The following is a 22,619-nucleotide window of genomic DNA, read 5'->3' on the forward strand; positions in this document are numbered from 1 at the left end:
TGATTAGACGAGAGCTAATTGGTTATCCCCTCTATTCACAGGTGAGAGATGTGATTGTGTCTTTGTTTTTCCACATATAGTATATATACCTGTATATGCATATATCAGGCATTTTGGATTAAATTTTAACAGAAGTATCAAATGCGAAGTATAAATAGAGGTTTACCCCCACCTTACTCTTAAATCCATTGAATAATTCGAAAACAAGTTTCACATTGGAATAATCATTTTATTATGGTGAGAAAAGAAGAAAAATCTGAACAGTAAAATTATATACATTTGCTTTGCTTGAAAAGTAAACAACAGAAAGTAACTGTCATAAAAAGACAGCACCAAACACTGAAGGGCCTGCCTCCAGTCGTAGTTAATGTATACCGTATATGCCTCTCACATGAAACAGTGGTATTTTGCATTTACAAACAGTCATACACAAGTATATGCCACAGTCACACTGCAATGAAAGCAAGAAAACAATGGTGATGTAATCCTTTGTGAGAGTGGCAGGCATGTGTCTCGTACATTGAACCGTCAGAGGTGAAACAATGAAATTTCTCTGCAGTCTAACTACAAATGAACCATAGTTAATGATGATGATAATGATGATAATAATCATGATTGCAACTTGATTGGATGCTACATTGGAGATCAAATATTTGGGAATTCTCAGGAGTCTGCCACAGATATAATAGATCAGCGGAGGGGTTTAATGGTGGAAAAATATTTGTAGAGTAAATGTTAAGCCGTCTGTCTGGTGTACCTAAAATTTATTGTGGGCATTGAAGTCAGGAAACATAGAGTTGTCTCGAGGTGAGTCTTAAGTTCCTAACTCGAGTGCTGCAGGTCCAGAAGATACCTATACCATACACAAAGGTAGATGATAGTATGCTACAACACTGACCAAATGAAAGTAGCCAGTGTGGATGAACAGAAGGACCTTTTTGATGTTTGATATACCAAGGTCTTCACATTGGTTATCCCTAACTCCCCTAATCCCTCAAGAGTTAAGAGCTTGTGGAGAAAGTCCTTCTTTTGTGGCTGAAGGAGCAAAAGCACATCGATTGTAGCGTTTAGTAGTTTTGTGGCTCTTTTTTTTTTGCTTTTCACAGAGGCCTACCTAACCCCACTTAAGTATTTGTCCATAATTGTTTTTCATTTTGTGTAAGATTCAATATTTTTGCACGATATTTACTTCACTAAAACATTTGCACAAAGAAAAAATAGTTTTGATCATGAGTGGTCCGCATGGGCATGTTTACCCTCAGTCAACCTTCATTTCAAGCGGAAAGTCCAACTCTTCATTTTGGGAACTCTCTGCAGACCTTTTGAGTACTAATCACTCATTTTTGGTGTCTATTATTTAGTAGAATACAAATTGGACTTTGGTGAATCATGCAACAAGTCGCAATCCTTTAACTTATATGGAATTGTAGAAAACATTCTCCAGCCAGGCCAGAACTCGGCATATGTTGCAAGGATACAAATGAAAGGAGGCAATTTTTTTTTTTTTAAACACTATATTTTACTAGAATTCTTTGAAGCTCCTGCTCGGTACAATTTTTACCGACTGACATAAAATCGTATATTTGCGAAGTTTTGCATATAAAATATGCAGTGTGTATAAAGAGAGAAAGGCACGCGTGCATTCATATTAATCAAAAGAGAGAAATATTAACCTTCCCTCCAGAATTTTCATTACAAGTTCTAGCTACCTACGCGATTTTGTGCTGTCAGTAATAGTGGGACTGACAGAATAGCCTAGAGGTATGAGCACAGGCCTTTCATCTGTCTAGCCTGGGTTCAAATCTCAACCAATCTATAAATTGTTAACCTGGAATTTTGCATGCAGGGCGAGGCATCGGTGTGTGTATCGTCCCTGAGATGGACATTAAAACGGTGTCCCATCTGATAGTATTGGTTGATGGACGATGAAGATCCTCTGCTGCATGGTGTCTTTTGTGAAGAGGAGACCCGTTATCATCAGTACCAAATTCCTGCCCGGATGTGAAGGGGCACAGTAATGATGCAACTAACGGGCTGAATTCAGAATTGAATCCCAGTCCAATATGCATTCTCCAGCAACATTACTGACGTAAACATAATGGAACTTTTCATCATCATCATCATCATCATTGTGCATTAACATCTGTTTTGAGAGGTTAGCCATTTTGACAGTAAAATTTTACATTGTCAATTGCACGGCCATTTTATATCAATGTCACTCTGCTAACTTGAAACGTATTCCATTAAATTGGAATTTTCAAATTTAAATCAATTCCAAATTTAAAATTTGAACTTCTGAAGAGCATGAATTGCTTTGTCTTCAATATTTCAACATTGTTGGACAACACAAGTGGTTACAAAGATTGGATTTACCAAATGCATCACAAAAACAGCAAATATTAAATTTGAACCAGCAAGACTATGAACCCAAAGTCTTATTGCAACCTCAACACCTTTTCCAGGTATTACAGCCAAAGTGTGGTTTACATAGGAGAACATCTTCTGTTTTGGTGAACACTGGTACAATGAATTTGGAACTCCAAATGAGAACACGGCCTACTCTTCTTGTTTTTTGCTTTGAGTCCTTCCTCTTCTTCTTCGCAGTCTCAATGCAGGTTATGCAGGTGCTATTACTTGTGTTAAATCAGGAAGAAACTCAAGGAACAAAAAGGTTGGTCAAGCCTAAATCAGACCTGCAAAGTATAGGTCATATGGTCTACTCCATATATATAAAACACACATAGGAATGTGGAATTTGTTGCTAGGCTACCTTGGCTTAGAGGTCTCCCTCCTGTTGTCACAACATAAGTAATGCTGTTGCTAAAATGTAAAGATCAAAGAATAACAACATATGTTGGCTCAGAAAGCCACGCAGGTATAAAAGATGTGAACTAATCCAGTAGTGATACAAAAAAATGTGCAAAAGAAAAGTAAGCTACTTCACTGTACAAGCTAAAGTACAAAAAAGTTATAATGAAATTACTTAACTGAAGATAATATATAAATGTGAATCTTTTTGTACATTAAAGTAACCACGTTGAAATGCGTACTGCTTGTTCTACGGTTCGTTCCTTGCCTTACAACCACGAGAGAAATATCCACGTGGATGGATTTTATGACAGACCTTCACAAACTAGTACCATGGACTGCCACCCAAGAAGGCAACGTACAATGGTCCCATGGCTTTGAAAAAGGTTACATCAACAACCAGTCTTGGATAGCTGTTTCAGACTTAATGGTCATGATCAATAAGGCAAAACCATTGACATTCAGGCAGGGAGGAAAAGCTATGGAGCATGCCTTTGACAGAATGAATGATGCATGACCTTCAACAGGCCATGGAGAAGTTGAACAAAAAGACTGTGATCTTTCAGTCCAAAAAGATGTTCGGTACACCCTGTTAGGGCGAAAGGACCAGTGCTGGCTGCTTGCAGTTTGCCACCAGCCCCATCTCAATCCCACCCACATATCTCAGCTCTTTCTTCTTTTTCTTGAAGAGGTTAGACATCTGGGTCACCTTGAGCAAAGGAGAAAAAAAAATACTCTTGTACAAAGATAGACATTTTTTTTTCTGGAATGCTCAATAAAAGCCAGAAACGGCGCTAATTTGATAAGAATGAAATGCGACTGTAAATGCCGTAGTCTAAACATTGAACTAAACAGTAACTCTTCATATAGAATCAGTTTATTTTTCATCTCCCTCTCTTCAGTATGCTGGTGCCTCCTCTCTACAGGCAGCCAACTGTACACAATGTTTATTTACTTCTGTTTTCAGTTAAACATCACAGATATCTCTAAATAGTTCATTCCAATTAAAAGGCGATCACATTTAACTCTGAGAACTTCAGAATTATTTTATTGTTTTAAAGAGAAACTGCTGTGCTCGTGTCCCTTTAACAGCAGAAAGAAAAAGAAAGTTTCAATCCATTCATTCTAAAAAATAAAACACTTCTACTGAACTAACAAAAGTCGTATCAGAATCCCCACTGCACCCCTCCTCCCTCTTTTTGTCTGTTTGAGGGACGTTACCCTATACAGCACATGACTTTAGGATAGTGTTTCTGACACCATGGTACATTGTTATAAGAAACTGTTATCAAATGCTGTTGTTAATTGTGCAGTTGTTGTATTGTTTTCAGTTGAGTTATTGAAGGTGCACCATAAATTGCTGCAGGGTCTTTTGTTTGCCACTGTTGAACAGGTTTGGAGGCTGTGGGCCTGTAAGCACATGTGCATGGAATGTGGAACCAACCACTTCCTATTTTTAGTAAATCAAGTACAGGGTATGAGGATTCTGGGAATAACTTTCTCCACTGGAAATTTTAGAGAAAATGGCCCAAACCCAGACCACCTTTTCATTAACTATATCTATGAATGACACCTTTTTTTGGACACAAAATCTTGGCTCGACTGGGGAAGAGTGAGGTGACGGAGTGTAGAAGGCCAATAAACTGACAGTGCGGCAGTGGGACAGCAAGTAGATAAGCAAGTGAATTAATCAACAAAGAGAAAGGAGAGGGAGTGTCGGATATTAATTTCTGATTTTAATTCCTGGAGGAAAGAGTGATTTTGAACTAAGTCAGGAAGGCAGCTCCACAAGTGAGAAAAAAAAGAGTATCAAAGGGATCATGGTGAGCCGTACGCCTGCACCTTGGAAGGTAAACAAGGCGAGGTTTATTGGAACACCATGTGCATCCTGGGGTGGCAGATGAGGGCAGTGGACTGAAAGAGTGGAGGGAATTGGACCAGAAATGAGGTGGTAGAAAACAGAGAGACCACAAACGTGTCTCCAATCAGAGAGCAACATGCCCTGGGGTGCTACTGCATTGTGGGAAATACCAATGATGATGAGAGCTTTGGTTTCCTACAGCATCCAAGAAAGGCAGGTGTGAAGTGGGGGAACCAACACATATAGTAGTAAGCAGTGCTCTGTTTAAAGGCCTTGTAGGCTGTGAGTAGTTAAATTGATCAAGAAAGGTTTTACTGGCCTGATGTATGATACTCATTTCGCCCAGGAGTCAGGTCACGCGTCATTTAGTCTTTCTTCACCGTCTTTTTTTTAAATTTGCATATTATCATCCCAATCATGCTTAAGTTTTTTGAGAACGCTCTTCATATCTGTTTGTTCTTTGATTTTTAAAGGTTTTCTCATCGTAACTGCAAAATTGTCTTGATATGTTATTGTATTATTTGTTGTTTTGTAACAACACTTTTGCGATGATTACAAATGGCAATTTTCTAAAATAATAATGCAACTGTTTTTTTTTTATCCCTCCATCAACTTTAAATCACATATGGAATACATTTATTTTAATTGAGCAAAATGGAATAAAGGAGAAAAATAAGAAAAATAATATTGGAAGAAGAGGATATATTATACAAGGTGGCCTGAAAGTCGCTTTACCCCTCCCCAGTAAAGCATTCCAGCCATTCCATGTCAAATCATCAAAGAATCTGCCGTCATCTCTCAGATTTTTGTAAAACTTTGGGAACCAATTGGGACCCATGAAAAACGGCAAGAACTCAAATATTTTTTGCTAACAGCCTCTTAATTAGTGAGATACAGACTAACGAACTTTGGACTAATTAGCGCGACGTCGCGAATTCAAATGGCCATATCTCTAAAAGTATAACACCTAGAGAGCTGGTTTTGGTGTCATTTTAAAGGTATTTTCATGCCCTATGAATTTGTCTGGGCAACATTTTCCTACCTCCAATCACAAAAAAGTTATCACAAAATATAAACTTCAATTGTGAATACCCAAAACATGTATCCTTCAAATTTCCTCAAATTCATCCCAGGGGTACCTTATGATGTCAAGAAGCTTCCACATAAATTTTGTGATGGGCACTCCAATAGTTTCTGAGATATGAGCAATAATGTACATGTACGTATGGCATATAGGTTCGAAAATCAGCATTTGTAATGTATTATACAATCAATAAGTGAGTTCAAGTACACAGTGTTCACTAACCTGACTTAGGTTCACTAACCAGTGTCACCGATTTTCTTGGTTTTGGATTTCACATATTTATCTGCAGCAAGTCTCTTTTTTGGAATAGGTGATTCTCCAATCAATCCCAAAGACTCATTCAGTGTATTCAGTTCCATTTCAGGAGAATGAAATTCAAACTCCCCTGAACTGCCTGGTATTCGTGATTCACCTCCACCATCATTGTCCTCACTACTGCTAATAGCGCTGCTGGTCACTGGTAATGGTATTTCACTCTGAGTCTCTACCACACCTAGTTGTCTTTTTGCCAGTTTCTTACGACACTGGGTACAGATTTTCTGTGCACTTTGCAGTTTGAGGCTTGGATGAGCGGCTATGGCTTTTTGGCTAACAGCTCTCAAGCCAGACGACTTTGGTTTTTCATGAGCTCCAAAGGGATTGCAGCAGGATTTCTGCTTCAAGATGAACTTTTCCTTGGCAGTCGTCATTTTTCTGCAGCTCCTTCAGAAGTGAACTGCCAATTTCTGTTGGTGGCAGGCCTAAGCATTACACTAAGCCAACTTGGACTTTCCCTGGGGATCTTAGACTGTGAAAGTTGCATCACCTCGACTTACCCACATGGGAAATCCCAGTTGGAATTCCCCAGATGAGAATTCCCCTCAGGCCCAGTTGAAAATGAAAGTATATGATACTTCAAAGCAATTGATGGTTGTTCCCTGTGTTCCCTGTCATGGCTAGGTTAGAATGATTGTATAATACATTACAAATGCTGATTTTCGAACCTATATGCCATACGTACATGTACATTATTGCTCATATCTCAGAAACTATTGGAGTGCCCATCACAAAACTTATGTGGAAGCTTCTTGACATCATAAGGTACATCTGGGATGAATTTGAGGAAATTTGAAGGATACATTGTTTTTGGATTCACGATTGAAGTTTATATTTTGTGATAACTTTTTTGTGATTGGAGGTAGGACAATGTTTCCCAGACAAATTTATAGGGCATGAAAATACCTTTAAAATGACACCAAAACCAGCTCTCTAGGTGTTATACTTTTAGAGATATGGCCATTTCAATTCGCGACATCACGCTAATTAGTCCAAAGTTCGTTAACCTGTATCTCACTAATTAAGAGGCTGTTAGCAAAAATATTTGAGTTCTAGCTGTTTTTCATGGGTCCCAATTGGTTCCCAAAGTTTTACAAAAATCTGAGAGATGACGGCAGATTCTTTGATGATTTGACATGGAATGACCATGAGGGGGTTGACTGATTTGACATGGATGAATTCATCCTTGAACTATTTTAATATACTGTACATGTTTTATTTGCAGTACTTGCAATAATTAATCAGCCATTGCATCTGTATGATTGAGGCACATTCAGATACAATGGTGTTGGTGGTGTTGGGCTAGCGGCTAGGGTGCCGGCTTAGGATCCAAGGATCCCGGGTTCGAATCCCGGTCGATTGCTGAATTAACGCCAGGGGGGTTGACTCAGCCTGTCATCCTTCCGAGGTCGGCAAATTGAGTACCAGTTCACTGGTAATTCCCTGTTTGTCGTTAAAGGCGGCAAAAAGGGTTGGCGTCAGGAAGGGCATCCGGCCGTAAAACATTTGCTTCAAAAAGGGGACCGAAAAACAACAACAACCACGGTTCCCGAAAAAGGCCAACCCCCGCCTTGCGGGGAAAAATGGCCTCTAAAGGTGGTTTTTTTTTTGGTTTTTTAATATACAATGGCTGAGTATATAATGTAAGTACTGCAGAATAAAACCTGTATATTAACCCTTTAAGAATGAATGCTTACTGGGGAGGGGTAAAGTGACTTTCAGGCCACCTTGTATAATAAGTAGATAGAAAAAAGCAAATAAATAAATAATTCAACGATAACAATGAAATTCTCACCACAAAAACAGCATTCACAGCTCCAACGACAAATCCCGTCAGCACATCGCTACAATGGTGCTTGTTGTCTGATACACGAGATAACCCAACGTAGAGGGCACTGAGCAAGAGCAAGAATTGCAGAAATGGTCGGAGGGCACGTGCTCCCCGCCAGGTAAGTCGTGCCTCCAGGTACAGCTGGGGTGGAAGATGCAAGAAAAAAAGGTAATTTAATTTAATAAAATTTAACAATAATAAATAAATAATAAATAAAATAATAATTGGATACAAAACAGAAAACCTGGAATGAATCATATATGCAGTATTTTCTAGCATTAATAATAAATAATAAAACATTAAAAGTTACTATATAAAATTGCTAATCAAGGATAGCCACATTAAAAAGGGACAAATTAGTGCGAGTATCAACTCAATTTAATTAGTCTCATCCTTAAGGGGTTGCGAGACTTGTAATGCCCATGTCTGTCTGTCTGTCTCTGCGTATGTGTGTGTGTGTGTCCACGTCTATATATTTTTGCTTTAAAATCTTCTTTCTCTGCAACAGCTTGTCCAATCGATGTGAAATTTTAAATGTTGGAGTGTCTCCCGATGGAGAATATTTTATTGACAACTCTGATGTCACAGGTCACATCGTAAGGCAGCCATATTAGATTAAAGGAAAATATTTGGACATCCTTTCCAAAAACCGCTCAACGGGAAAAAAAGAAGAAAGAAACTTGACATATTGTCATCAACTCCCCATGGGATATACAGGGTGATATTGATGATGTCATCAGTGAAGTGGTATTCCAGCCAAAAATGGTTGAATCAAAATCCTTATCGAAAAAATCTGAAACTTCATATACCTGATCAATGACCCGATCTGAGTGTAGAATTAAATTTATGACGTCATTGGTCATGCGGTCTGGTGGCCATATTGGATTTAAAATAAAAAAGTTTTAAAAATCTTCCCAGCCAGAATAGCTTAACAGATCAATACGAAACTTCAAACATATTATTGTCTAGCCATGTGAAATATAGTTGCAATTTTTTTTCATATTCATCTTCATCTATCTATAATTCCAGTAATCTCTGTGTGTTTGTTTGTTTGTACGTTTGTACGTTTGTTTGTCTGTGACCGCTGTTTCTCGACAACCACGGGTCCGATATACTTTAAACTTGCCAGGTATATTGCTGGGGACCCGAGGATGTGCCTTTTCAAGGTTTCATATTAATCGGACAATTACTTACCGAGCTATGTCCAAAAAACGATTCAACCAATCAGAGAGCAGCGAGCTATCGCGTGTGCCGAACGTGTCGAACACACTCTGCCTCGGATGGCACATTTGAGAGCGTATTCATTTATTTCCCGTCGGCAAACTATGTTGGCGCTATGTTGGCGTTAAACGATGTTTTAAAACTAATTAAAACCCCGGGGGGATTGTCACTGTACTCGCAAGCCGTTCGCCGTTCGCTTTGGCGTTGCGAATGGACCAAAACATTTCATGAACCAAACCATTTCATGTAAAGCGTTCGCCGTTCGCTTTGGCGTTGCGAATGGACCAAAACATTTCATGGACCAAACCATTTCATGTAAATAGAGGGGGGGATATAATTTTAGATATAGATATAGTACGGGCATGCCCTAGTTGATGAAATTTAGCCTTAATGTGCACAAAGTGGTTGTTAAATAAATCAACCAATAAAGCTATGAATCATGGAAATACATGTGACATAATAGGGTGCATGGATGATATGGGTATATGGGCCATAATAGCAGTGGACCATAATAGTAGAGTGTTCAGTTAACGATGGTATCTCTGTTTAGAATGAGCGTACGAGGCAAGACAAGGCAAGCTGTTCTAGTTGTTTTTTTCCAATTCTCCTATATGTCATTATCCTCTGTCAATGACGGGCATCTCACAACAACAAACACAATGCAGATAATGCCATTAGAGACCATCTACAAATTATAAATGTGGAAAGGGTGCAGTGGGATTTATTCCAAAAAATAAGAAAAATGACATGAGGAAAGTGTAATGTAGCAGGAAAAATAAAGATATGGGAGGAAAAAGAAACAAGTTTGGCTAGGGAAGGCATCGATGTATGAAGTTTCGTATTGATCAGTTAAGCTATTCTGGGGCAGTGCCCAAGAATACTAGAGTTCGGCAAACTTAACAATGTTGTTACCCAACAGTTTGCATGCAGTGTAGCATTAATTACGTATTATTGGAACGTACCTTTGAGACCTTTATACCAATTATATCCCTTACACCCTTTAAACATTTAACTTTAGAGCCTTTAAACCCTCAGACCCCTCAGAAGCTTTAGACCCCTTATATCTTTACACCTTTACAAACGTTTGACTTTATGCTCTCCAGACATTTATCCCTTTAGATCTTTACAGACCTTTTACTTTAGACCACTTATACACCTTTTAGCTTTAACTTTTGACTCGTAAGATGCCGATAAAGCCTCAGGACCCTCAATACCCCATTAAACAGTCAATACCTTTAGACTTTTAAGAGACTTTAGACCCCTTAACCCCTTTAACTCCTCAAGATGGTAAAGCTCCTCAATACCCCCATTAGATCCTCAAGATCCTTAGGACATTTAAGAGACTTTAGACCCTCAAACCACTATAAATTGGTCTTCACGGCCTTGTAACATACATGCCTTCACGGCCTTGTAACAATGTTGCTGTACGACTTGGGCATGAGGTTGCCTTTTACCAAACCCAGATGTACTTGGGCCAGGGCAGAGGATTATATGTTCGTTATTTTTTATTATTGCCAAATGATAGCACTATTATTGTTGTTGTTAATATTATTAAGTATTAATTAATATATGATTTGTTATAACGTTTTTTTTTGTTTTTTTTTTTTTTTTTTGTATACAAGATCGAGGCTCGTGAAAGAGCGAACATTAATCACACAGAAAGACAAACCGACACATAAAACATATAACATCGGGAGCGGTAGACAAGATGGGGAGAGAGGGGGAAGGACACAAACACAACATTTGAGAGCAGGGACCGAGAGACATGGAGACATCTAGAGATCTGAGAGAGGGCGAGGGCTTTGGGGGGGGGGGGGGCATGGGAAGGGGGCGGTGGGAGAGGTATAAAACATATGGACACTGCCAGGACTTCCAGGAAAGAAGTTGGAATTTCAAACAAGGTGGATCTGGGGTGAATTAGCGGGGGTAGAAAAGATCAAGGTTTTGGATGGGGGAAGATAAGAGATGGTGGTGAACAGCTGTTTTAAAGACCTGGAGGGAGGAGTGGGATTGAAGGGAGTGAGGGAGTTTGTTCCAGAGGCGGGAGAAAAGAGGAATGAAAGAGTGAAGGTGAGCAGAGAGCCGAGATTTCGGCAGTTTAACCATCAGAGGGTTGCTGGCAGATCTTGTGCGACCTGTAGGAATATTTGGGGGACAGAGCACAGAGAGAGCAGGGGGTGCAAGGCCGGAGAGGAGTCGGTAGAAGACAGAAAGACCACCTACCTGCCTGCGGTGAGTGAGTGAAAGGCCCTCAGAGATAGCTTCATCGCGGGAGATTCCAATAATTCTGAAAGCTTTGGTTTCAACAGCGTGAAGCCGAGCTAGGTGTGAGGCAGGAGCACCGGCCCATAGGGGAGAACAGTATTCCATTGAGCTGCGGATGAAAGCCTTGTATGTGGTGAGGAGCTCAGGTGTGCCGAGGAAGGACTTCGCACGACGGAGGATGCCCAGTCGGCGACTGGCTTTGGAGGCCAGCTTGGAAATGTGGTTTTCCCAAGAAAGATCATGGCAGATAGTGAGACCCAAAATCTTGAGCGACAGAACTTCTTGGAGAGGATTGTTGAGAAAGTAGATGGGAGGGTTGTCCAGTCGATCTTTTCGGAGAGACATAGTAAGAGTGTGAGATTTGTCAGGATTGAAAGACATGTTCCACTTGTTTGACCAGTCTGTGATTTTGTCCAGGTCTTCAGAGAGTGAGGAGGCAGCAGACTGCCGATCTGAGGGAAGAGGAATGGAGCGGCAGAGAGTGGAGTCATCAGCAAAGAGATAGAGAGGATTTTCGAGAGAGTCAGAGAGATCATTGATGAAGACCAGAAAAAGCACGGGGCCCAGAACACTGCCTTGGGGAACTCCAGCCTGAACAGGAAGAGGAGATGAGAGAAACCCATTCAGGGCCACACGTTGACGACGACTAGAGAGGAAGTCCGCCAGCCATGCGTGGAGATTTCCATGGATACCAAAGGAGGAGAGTTTGGTGAGCAGAGTGGGGTGCCAGACCGTGTCGAAGGCACGTGATATGTCGAGGGAGACAGCTCTAATTTCCTGTTTGGCATTGAGGACCTCCATCCATTGTTGAGACAGCAGAAGCAGCATGTCCAGAGTAGAGTGACCTGGTCTGAAACCAAATTGATGATCAGAGATCAAGCCATTGGAGAAGAGGAAAGATTTCATATCCGAAGCAATGATGGATTCCATGACTTTGCTGATAATTGGGAGAAGGCTGATTGGTCTGTAGTTGCTAGGATCTGTTTTTGCACCTTTTTTGTGCAAAGCGGTGATGTTGGCTGATTTCCAAGCAGATGGCAGTTGACCTTGAGCAAAAGAGAGGGTGAAGAGAACAGAGAGAGGGTGAGATAGAGCGGCAGAGTAGGATTTTAGGACCCGTGGGCTGATGCCGTCGGGTCCAGTTGCAGAATCAGAGTCGAGGGTTGACAGAAACTTTTCCACCTTGTCAGGAGGAAAGGACACGGAGTCCAGGAGCAGCAGGGTACGACTGGGTATGGTGGGTACAGAGAGGGATGGGTTTGGGACACAAGATTTAGAGGCAAACACAGAGTTGAGGCATTCAGCTTTTTCACGTGCGGAGTCAGCTGTGTAGCCGTTTGAGGTAAGGGAGGGGATGGAGGGGGAACAAACACCAGAAACGGATTTGACCAGACGCCACCAGGATTTGGAAGAGGGAGACAGATAAGAGAGTTCGGTCTTGAGAACGGAGAGATATTGTTTCCTGGCTCTCCTGAGGGTGGACACACACTTGTTTCGGGCTTTGTGAAAGGAAATGACATTTCCTTCCGTTGGATTTGCTTTCCAGGAGACGAAGGCAAGTTGTTTCTGGGCAACAGCCTCACCACAAGATTCCGTGTACCATGGACGGGAGGAAGGGTATGACAACTGAAGACGAGATGGGATAAATCTGTGCATGAGAGAGAGCAATTTACTTTGGAAGAATTCCCAGGATGAGTTGATGTCAGAGGTGGTAGAGATGGGAGACCAGTCCAGATGATTGATGGCTGCTTGAAGACCGTGCCAGTTGGCCTGAGTGAAATGCCAGACTCGTCGACGCTGAGCAGGCTCCCTGAGGATGGTCAGAGAGATGTCCACTTTAACAAGGACATGATCAGATGATCCGATCGGAGCAGAAGAAGAGCAGCAGACATTTTCAGGGAAGTTAGTCATAACCAAGTCCAGAAGAGAAGATGTTCCGTTGACTGAGATCCGGGTCGGGAAATTGACAGATTGTGTCAGTCCCAGTGAGTCGCAGAAGTCCTTTGCTGAAGAGCCATGGCTGGTGAGAGAGGTACCCACACCCAGCCAACTGGCATGGTGACAATTGAAATCACCACATATGAGGAAGAGAGAGTTGGGATGAGTAGATAGAAGTTGGTCCATATCATCAGACAGCGAGATGTAGATGGAGTCATCACTGTTTGGTGGACGGTACAACACACATATGAACAAGAGGTGGGAGCGAAGGGGAAGCCATAGCCAGAGGTATTCCTGGGGGTGAGGTGGAGAGAGTGCTGTGCAGGGCGAGTGAGGAAGAGAGTTTTTGATAAAGATAGCAACCCCGCCTCCAGGACGAGGCTCAGGTCTATCATACCGGAGGAGGGAGTAGCCCGGGAGAGATACTATGGAATCAGAGACATCATAAAGGAGGAAAGTTTTTGTTAAGCAGATCACGTCTGGTTTGACAGAAGCAACCTGTATGGAGAGATCAGTTAAGTTTGAACGAAGGCCCCGGATGTTTGAGGTCCATACCGTTAATGAAGAGGAAGGGGGAGCATCAGATACAGAACAGGGGGGAGGAGGGGTAGGGTAAGATGTGGAAGAGGTGGAAGAGATAGGGAGAGCTGTTGAAGGTGTGTCAGAGATTTCAGAATAGCTCGGAGAAAGGGAACGATGGGGCGGACAAAAGGTTTGATGGTGATTGGGTGAGCCACAATGAGGTGTTATTTGAGGAGGGGGAAGAGCGAGGCAGAAGGTTGGGGGAGATGGAGGTGAGAGTTTGAAGGGGGAAGAAGCGGGGAGGACGCTTTGAGGAGGGGGAGTGAGAGGGGGGAAATTGAGAAGCAATGAGGGTGGGGAGATTTGAAGGGGAGGGGTGAGGGGGGAGTTTGGGAGGGAAGGGACAAGGGGAGGGATTTGAAAGGGATGGGATATGGGGGAGATTTGGAGGGGAGGGGTGAGGCAGGAGTCTAGGAGGGGAGGGGCGAGGGGGCGTCTTGGCGGGGAGGGGTGAGGGGGTAGTTTAGGAGGGAGGGGGCAAGGGGGGAGATTTGAAAGGGATGGGTGATGGGGAAGATTTGGAGGGGAGGGGTGATGGGGAAGATTTGGAGGGGAGGGGTTATGGGGAAGATTTGGAGGGGAGGGGTGAGATTGGATTTTTGAAAGTGTACGATTTATGGGAAACGAACATTTATTGCAAAATGAGTTTCTTGTGACCTTCGAGTTAAAAATACGTTTAAGGACGCTGGATGGAGGATGGAGTGCAGGAGAGTTTAGGGAATGTAGAAAAAAGGCACTATAGGAGATGGATATTTTTTTTGGGATGAATTGATTTGGTGAGCAAGTCGAAAGCAGCCTTTTAAAGAAGAAGAAGAAAAAGGTGTTATAAAATATGACGGAATACATAACTTGAGGGGAAAGTGTAAACATTGAAGGTTAATGAGTGAAAACTATCTGGGGAAATGGGGGAGAAACACGTGGTCGAAGAACGAACGAACGAATAAGAATGAATAAACGAATGAGAACAGAGAAGGAAATGTTTTTTTTGTTTTTTTTTTTTGTTTTTTTTTTAGTTGAGATTTACACAAGGAAGTAGGCTTTGGGTGAAAAGCCTGGGAATACAGAGAACGAAAGTTATTGGATCACAAACGACGGACCGCTGAGAGAAAAACAAAGCCTCAAGGTTGTACAGTGCACACTGTACAAGGCCTCAAGACACGACACGGCAAACAGACGATCAATTTATGAAAGATAAACACCGAGAAACAACCAAAGTTGCACACAATAACTTCACACACCGAAAGATAAATACAGTTTCGACAAAATACAATTGTGAACAGACTTAACTTCGAAAAACGTGGAGACCGTGTGGAGCTTCGAAAATCCCTCCCACCGTCCAGATGTTATCATTGTTTTTGTTATTTATTTTGTAATTAGAATGCCATGCCGTGGAAGGACCTATTAAGCTGATCTATACACCTTAACATGGCGAGCGTTTAAAACATGGAGCTTCTTATGGATTATTTGTACTTAGTTAGCCTAATTAACTCAGGAGATCATGATGATCATTTTGGTGTATCACATGCCACATAAAAAGCTCCAATGGAACCCCACACACAACTTGTCCATTTATAGCAGAAGGAAGCAAGCAAAACAAAAAAGAGAAACAACAACTCTATCAAATTATTGGTTGACTAAATAAACAAGATACATTTTTAAAAGCTAGCACACATAATCTGGTCCAAGTGGTATCAACAGGTGTACCTTTCATTCACTGCAGGTGAGTTTGTATTTAACATGATTGTTGCTGTTGTCGTCACGCGATTCTCATTTCAATCTTTTCACCGCAGCTCACACGGCCATGCTTTTACTTCCCAGTTCACCCCCTGACATTGATTTGTTGAGAAATCTCAGCTGTTTTCTGTTGCTTTTTGGCATATATGTGAAGATGCACACTAAGGAGGTTTGCCAACATTTTGGTCTTCACATCATCACATGCAAGAAGAACAATATCCCATACGGTACGAGAGCATTTGCCTGCTTCACAAGTCCTGAGTTTAGGTTAGTGCCTTTGCTGAGTTAGTCTTGTTACACTCTTGTCCCTCTTGTGAAATACCTCTCGAATCTATTCAACCCGTGAGTTTGAATCCTAAGGTGGTGGGGTGACCCACCCCAATTGCAGACTGGCAATTGGGGCATTGTGCCATTGTGCCATGGCACATGGGCCCCACATAGGGCCACCAGTATGGGTTCCTGTCAAAATGACAAAACATACGTTGACTCTTACATTATTTAGCCATGTTTGCTGAGCACCACATCTGATAGTTCTGCCAACACCCTGAGCGAGAGAGATGCGTTGCTGACCAACTGGTTGGACTTCCTGTCGCTGATTACTACCATAATTTTGAAGAATGTGTAAAAACTAGCGATGTCAGCAGCAAATACTCGCAGACTTGTAATTTGGATCTCTCTCAAGCCATCGAGCTCGTTGAGCGTGAAATTAATGTGCTCAAGGCCGACCGATGTACATTCAACGAGTGCTTCCAGTATGCAAAATGATTCCGCCAGCAAGTCGAGAGTCTTGAAGATGATGACGACAATTCTGATTTTGATGTTGCACTTCAGAACTCAGCCATTTTGTGCATGTTCACTGACACTTGTTTAACTCACTTATATCTACACCAGAGCTTGACAGCACCAGTGACAGTGATGGCAATGATGAAGAGTAGCGGCAGTTTGTCAATATACCATTCTGCAGGAGCAACCATTCGAACCGTCTTGGCTGCAATCTGCAACTGCTGACTGGATACAGGCATCATTGCAACAGCTACAATACTCTTCCCATGCACTGTTGTTTCATGCAAGAGAACATTCTCAAAACTACAGTTTGTCAAGAGTCGACTTGGATCTCTGCTCTGTCAAGACCATCTGGAATCCCTTCTTATTTCCTCAGTGGAAATAGATTTTCTGAAGGAAGTTGACTATGAGGCAGTTTGCAAGAAACTTGCTGATAAGTCTTCAGAAATCAAGGAAATGCTGATGCTTTGATTTTAGTTTTCCCGAGCGAGCGATGAAAAAGAATAAATCTGTTTTCTGTTTTCCTTTATTTTTTTTTACTTCAGTTGTCCTATAAAGTGATACACATTGTTTAGGTGATAATTGTTATAGATCTTTGTTTTAGATGAGTGTCAACACAGGCGGAATGGGATTGCTAGGACCCAACTCCCAGTGAAATGGCATGGTCCCAAAATAGGGCCCAGTCCAAGTCTAACCCTCCTCACTATGTGAAATCACATAGGACTTTTGAAGTTGCTCACATTTCAGAGTTGTTTTGCTGGTAGTTTGGTGTTCGGTTGTGAGTAAAAAAAAAAAGAAGAAAAGGAACCACCTTTAGAGGCCATTTTTACCCGCAGAGCAGGGGTTGGCCTTTTTTTGGGCACCGTGGTCCCCTTTTTGAAGCAATGCTTTATGGCCGGATGCTCTTCCTGCCACCAGCTTGTTTGTCGCTCTTGCGACACACAGGGAATTACGAGTAAACTGGTACTCAATTTGCCGACCACGGAAGTATGACAGGCTGAGTCGACCCCCCTGGCGTTATTTCAGCAATGACCGGGATTTTAACCCAGCATCCCAAGCTGGCACCCTAACCGCTAAGCCAACACCAGGCTAGATTTGATTTTGAGTAACAGATGAAAATCCAATATACTGTGTTAATCATGTCGGTTACGTCCCGATCCGTTCAGTGTGCTAGCTCTTCCACAAGCCTTGACCATGTATCCAAAAAAAAAAAAATTATCCATTAGCTGCTCTTGTCATTCATTTAAAAGTTCACTGCTGATGTCTCCTAATGTCCTTTTCCAAAACGTAATATGTGTCTTCGCTAAAAAGAATAAATGATTAAAACAAAATTTAAAATTTCTGTTTAGCTCTTCTCCATTTATGACTTTGCTCAATACAAATTGTGAGGACTCTTGAAAATGGGGAGTCTGTATATGTGACCTATTACCACCTGGATGGGGTCGATACCACCTCCGTCACAGTTTATGACTGATTACTGACATTAACACAATATCAGGCTCGTCCTTGGGCCTAGCTCTTCTGGGAGTACGAATGCTTTGCTGAACTCTGGAAAAAGGTCAATCAAACTAATTATGCATAGATCATTAGCTGTTTATAAAGTAGTGCCATTGTCAACTTATGAAGTGTGTGTGTGTGTGTGATCGTGCGATCCAGAACCTTTTCAGGCTTCACATATTCTCTTAATGGCCCGACTTTTTAAACGGTGGGGGAGTTTTCGATGGAGGACAAGGGCACTATATGATGTCAAGGGTAATTTGCTATTTGAACTTCTACACCAACCAAGCTACCCAGGTAGACCATATTATAGCCTCACTTTCTCTGGCTTTTTCTGCTCTTCGTTTCAATACTCATTGTTGTTTTTTTTTATCTTGCTGCTGCTTATTTAGAATTTGTTGGAATTTTATCCTATTTTTGCATAAGGCTGATTAGTTTTGCTCATTTCCTACTCGGTGTTTAACAAGACGATAATAAATACTTTTTTTTACAGCGTTAACTCGCTTCTATCAAGCTGCTCACCCCCAATCTTGATTCCCAATTACTTAAATTACTATTAAAAAAATAATTAAAAAATAACCTCTGTTGTCCAATGAGAGAGAACAATAATGCTAATGGAGATGCACAGGGTTGGAGGAGTGGGACAAATGGTGATTGACAGCACGAGTGTTTATGGAAAGGAGATGGCTGCATGGGTTCTAACGCGCCAAGTTCGCGGAACTTGCGAGCATCACATAAACACTGCGCCGATGAGCTGAGTGGCAGGGAAGGCATGAAGAGCAAAATGTGTGCCTGTGGGGGTGGTGGTGGGAACTCACCGCCAAGTACAGCATGGTATACATCGCAAAGGAGGCGTGTCCAGAGAAGAAGGACTTTCTGTAGGACAGAGACAAGCATGCAGACGGTCAGAATGGTGTGAACAAGAGAACCTTTGTCTGGTGCAGTGACCCATCCCCCTCCTGCTCTAATTCCTGGCTCTGCTTTCAGAATATATAAAAGACTCTTGCAGCTCGAAAAAAAAACTCATTAAACATTTGCTAAATATCAAATGAATTACAACAATCGCCATTGTCATTGTTTTGTCAATATACTTTGTGGAATTGTAATCATATTACCACTAAAATTACTGTCATCATAGCTTAATAATGGCAATTGTCATAATTAGGATTCCCATTGAAATGATCAAAATAAATATAAACATCAAATCCCTGCCATCATCAATATCATTATTTTTCGTTTCATGAACTATCCTCCAAATTTAGGAGCAAAGGAATGCTAAATATTACTTTTATGGGATGCCAGGTAAAAAGAATTCTGAAAAGTAGGCAAATTTTGCCTAAGGGCAAAGGCCTAGTCTTGTTTTTGAAGTTTTTTGGCATCGTTAACTGCTTCTCATTAAGTTGCAACACAAACTTTGCATCATGAAGATCAAAGTTTACAGTGAGGGTTTAACTACATCTTGTTTTAACCCCAAGGCTGGCTTGGCCTGTTTACCGTTCCCGTCTGAACCCATGGCCCATGATGCTCGGATCCCATTTTCAATCGTCGTGTGCTTTGTTAATTTGTCCTTTTTATAATGATGTGTTTCTAATTCATGTAAAACGTAATGTCCTGAAGCATGCGATTCAAGTGCAAGCTCCGCCATAAGCTCTAAAGGAAACTTTTGATACTAAACAACCTATCTTCAGCCACTCTTATTGACATCATAGATATCTTCAAAAAGGATTCCCTTTGCACCATCTTAACTTACTCCTGCAAGCAGTTCCCTGAAACACACTGTTAATTATATTCAAAGAGTAAATCATATGGTTGCAAGTTTTATGTGGTTGGACATCTGGTGAAGTGAACCCAGTGGACGTAAAACTGCCACAATGCGTGCCCGAAAAGCGGAACCTCCTGTGAGGGAAGCATGGTGGGACAATGCCAGGACAACAGCAATCTCTACTACAATGGAACATCTGCTTCTGATGGGCTGATAGGTTGTTTTTCTCTTTCTTTTTTTCACAACCACATACAAAGAAAGATTTGTTGGAAATTTTGCTTATAAACAATGCGTGAAGCAAACTGGGGCTCGTACATCACGTAAAACATTCCAGATACTTGGGCAGAATGCAAAAGTATGGTACCAATAACACTTGCTTTCGAATGTGGCTCATCCAAGCATCGACAAGAAATCTTTGATAATTTGCTTCAAGGCAATGAAGCCACAACCTCCCATCTAACCACTGAACACATTGCCATCCTCCACCATATTAATGCGTGTTCATACACCTGTCTGCTGTCCACAAGTTTCTGTTATCCCTTTGGTTGAGCTCCTCCACAAGCCTCGGCATATTAACCGAAAATTACAACAAAGTAAAATGCAACAATTATCAAGATCTAGTTACCACAGCAGAACCAATTGCATTAAACATTGCGCTGTATAAAGGCGGTTCCACTCCCCCCTCTGTTATCTGGGAAGCAGTTGATTATAATAAAAAAATCAAGGTCGTGCCGTAATGCCTTATCAAGAGCTTGTATGCTGGCGTATCAAAAGAAACTTCAATAAGAGAAGACTGTGTTGGAAACCTTCTGTAAATCTTACAGCATCTTGAGCATGAACAAAGAACAAACTCCATGAACAAAGAAAAGAAAGAAAGAACAAAGAAAGAATACAAAATGATTCATATTGGTGTTAACTCCATGTGCTGCACAGCTTTACCTGGCTTCATTGACGTCCCTCACTTGACCAGTGCACTCGTGGTCCATGGAGTATTCCTCTGAGCAGTTAAAGGGTTTACAGACATCTAGGAAGTGTGGCCTCAAGCGGCCCACCGTCGCCTTGGCCACGGCGGTGAGTGAGAGAGTGGCGGCCGCACCAAACAGATAGGAGCCCAGGACACGGTAAAGAGTCTCCTTGAGCATCGTCTTTTTGTGATGCTTTGCGAAGCGGACACACAGCACTTCACCCGAGCACACCTAAACAGGGTACACAAGTGGAACATACAAACATGCTTGAAATCAATGCTGAGTTTTAACCTCATGAAAACAAGAAGAAAAAAAAATAACGAGAAATGTACAATACAGTAATCAAAAAGAGAGAAACAGGACCTCTTGCGGTGTCCCCTATGTAGAGTCTTAATAGATGTGACTTTTTCTAAATAGATGTGACTTTTTCTTAACAGATGTGACTTTTTCTAAATAGATGTGACTTTTTCTTAACAGATGTGACTTTTTCTAAATAGCTGTGACTTTTTCTAAATAGATGTGACTTTTTCTTAATAGATGTGACTTTTTCTTAATAGATGTGACTTTTTCTAAATAGATGTGACTTTTTCTTAATAGATGTGACTTTTTCTTAATAGATGTGACTTTTTCTTAATAGATGTGACTTTTTCTTAATAGATGTGACTTTTTCTTAATAGACGTGACTTTTTCTTAATAGATGTGACTTTTTCTTAATAGATGTGACTTTTTCTCAATAGACGTGACTTTTTCTTAATGGATGTGACCTTTTCTTAATAGATGTGACTTTCTTAACAGATGTGACTTTTTCTTAATAGATGTGACTTTTTCTTAATAGATGTGACTTTTTCTTAATAGATGTGACTTTTTCTTAATAGATGTGACTTTTTCTTAATAGATGTGACTTTTTCTTAATAGATGTGACTTTTTCTTAATAGATGTGACTTTTTCTTAATAGATGTCTTTTTCTTAATAGATGTGACTTTTTCTTAATAGATGTGACTTTTTCTTAATAGATGTGACTTTTTCTTAATAGATGTGACTTTTTCTTAATAGATGTGACATGATTTGAGAAATATCCGAGCCATTTGTACCTTCATATATTAAACACTAAATTATCATCTAATCTTCATCTTCTTCTTTAACTTAAATAATTGGCAATCATTGCATCAACTCATTCATTCCAAGCATGGTTTGAAACCCAAGGGATTATTCAAGGTTAATGATTATTATTTATCACCACTTTTTCCTTTTCCTTTTCCTATGGTTTCAGTTTTCACATTCTCTGGATTCTGCATTTGTTTTTGTTTGATGCTTAACCGTTATTGTATGACAAAAAAAATAAACAGAATACTATTCTTTGGTAGGTTGTGATTGTGTCTTAAAACGGGACGGTAGAAAAGAGAAACGGGACAAATTGAAACCATATGATTGGTTTGGTCCAAGATGTTCTTGTGATGTTAAGGGTCACCTCTTTATTATACGTATATGTAGATATGACGGATATTTGGACCGACCGCCACCTTCAAACTCATCCATTGCCCCCAACGTCCTCCACATGATGTACGCTTTGAAACCTTGTCTCCATCCTTTAGCTCTACTCTGCCAAGGCCTCTGCCATTATTAAAATGAAGTTCTAAAATAGCCCGAAAATTCCCTAAATTAATATTTTAAAGGAAAGGAGGTTCTGTTATAAAAGTTTAGCTTGTTTGTGCTGAACAAGAGTGGAGAAAGTTTTATCAGGCACAATGATGTGATATGTGCATGTTACCGAAATCAGCTGATAGTCATTGTTACAAAATCACTTCTGCTATGAGTTTGGGGTTGTGGCACTGCAGGGAATATCCTGTACGATTATAAAGTCGGGAATGTTGAAAAGTTTATTCGTTCCTTCAATGTTTTGTTTGTATTTGTCCACGTGCGTGTGTTTGCTGACCAGTGTCCCATCAGGTAAAGTTGAACACAAACCTCATTGT

The 22,619-nt window shown here is 40.9% G+C and overlaps 1 protein-coding gene across 1 annotated transcript in view; it reads right to left on the bottom strand.

Annotated features, from left to right (window-relative positions):
* Window positions 1-208: 208 nt before the first annotated feature.
* The window catches only part of LOC137427741 (phospholipid phosphatase 3), a 73,350-nt gene continuing 50,939 nt past the window's right edge, over window positions 209-22,619 (bottom strand). The window contains exons 3-6 of the mRNA XM_068117447.2: window positions 20,621-20,877; window positions 18,738-18,795; window positions 7,864-8,040; window positions 209-3,517 (exon numbers count right to left, since the gene is read on the bottom strand). Coding sequence (XP_067973548.1) covers window positions 3,401-3,517; window positions 7,864-8,040; window positions 18,738-18,795; window positions 20,621-20,877 — 609 coding nt within the window. The 3' untranslated portion in view covers window positions 209-3,400. The remainder of the gene's footprint in view (window positions 3,518-7,863; window positions 8,041-18,737; window positions 18,796-20,620; window positions 20,878-22,619) is intronic.

The sequence above is a fragment of the Myxine glutinosa genome, chromosome 1 (assembly GCF_964187855.1).
Source record: "Myxine glutinosa chromosome 1, kmMyxGlut1.1, whole genome shotgun sequence".
In the NCBI taxonomy this organism is placed as follows: Eukaryota; Metazoa; Chordata; class Myxini; order Myxiniformes; family Myxinidae; genus Myxine; species Myxine glutinosa.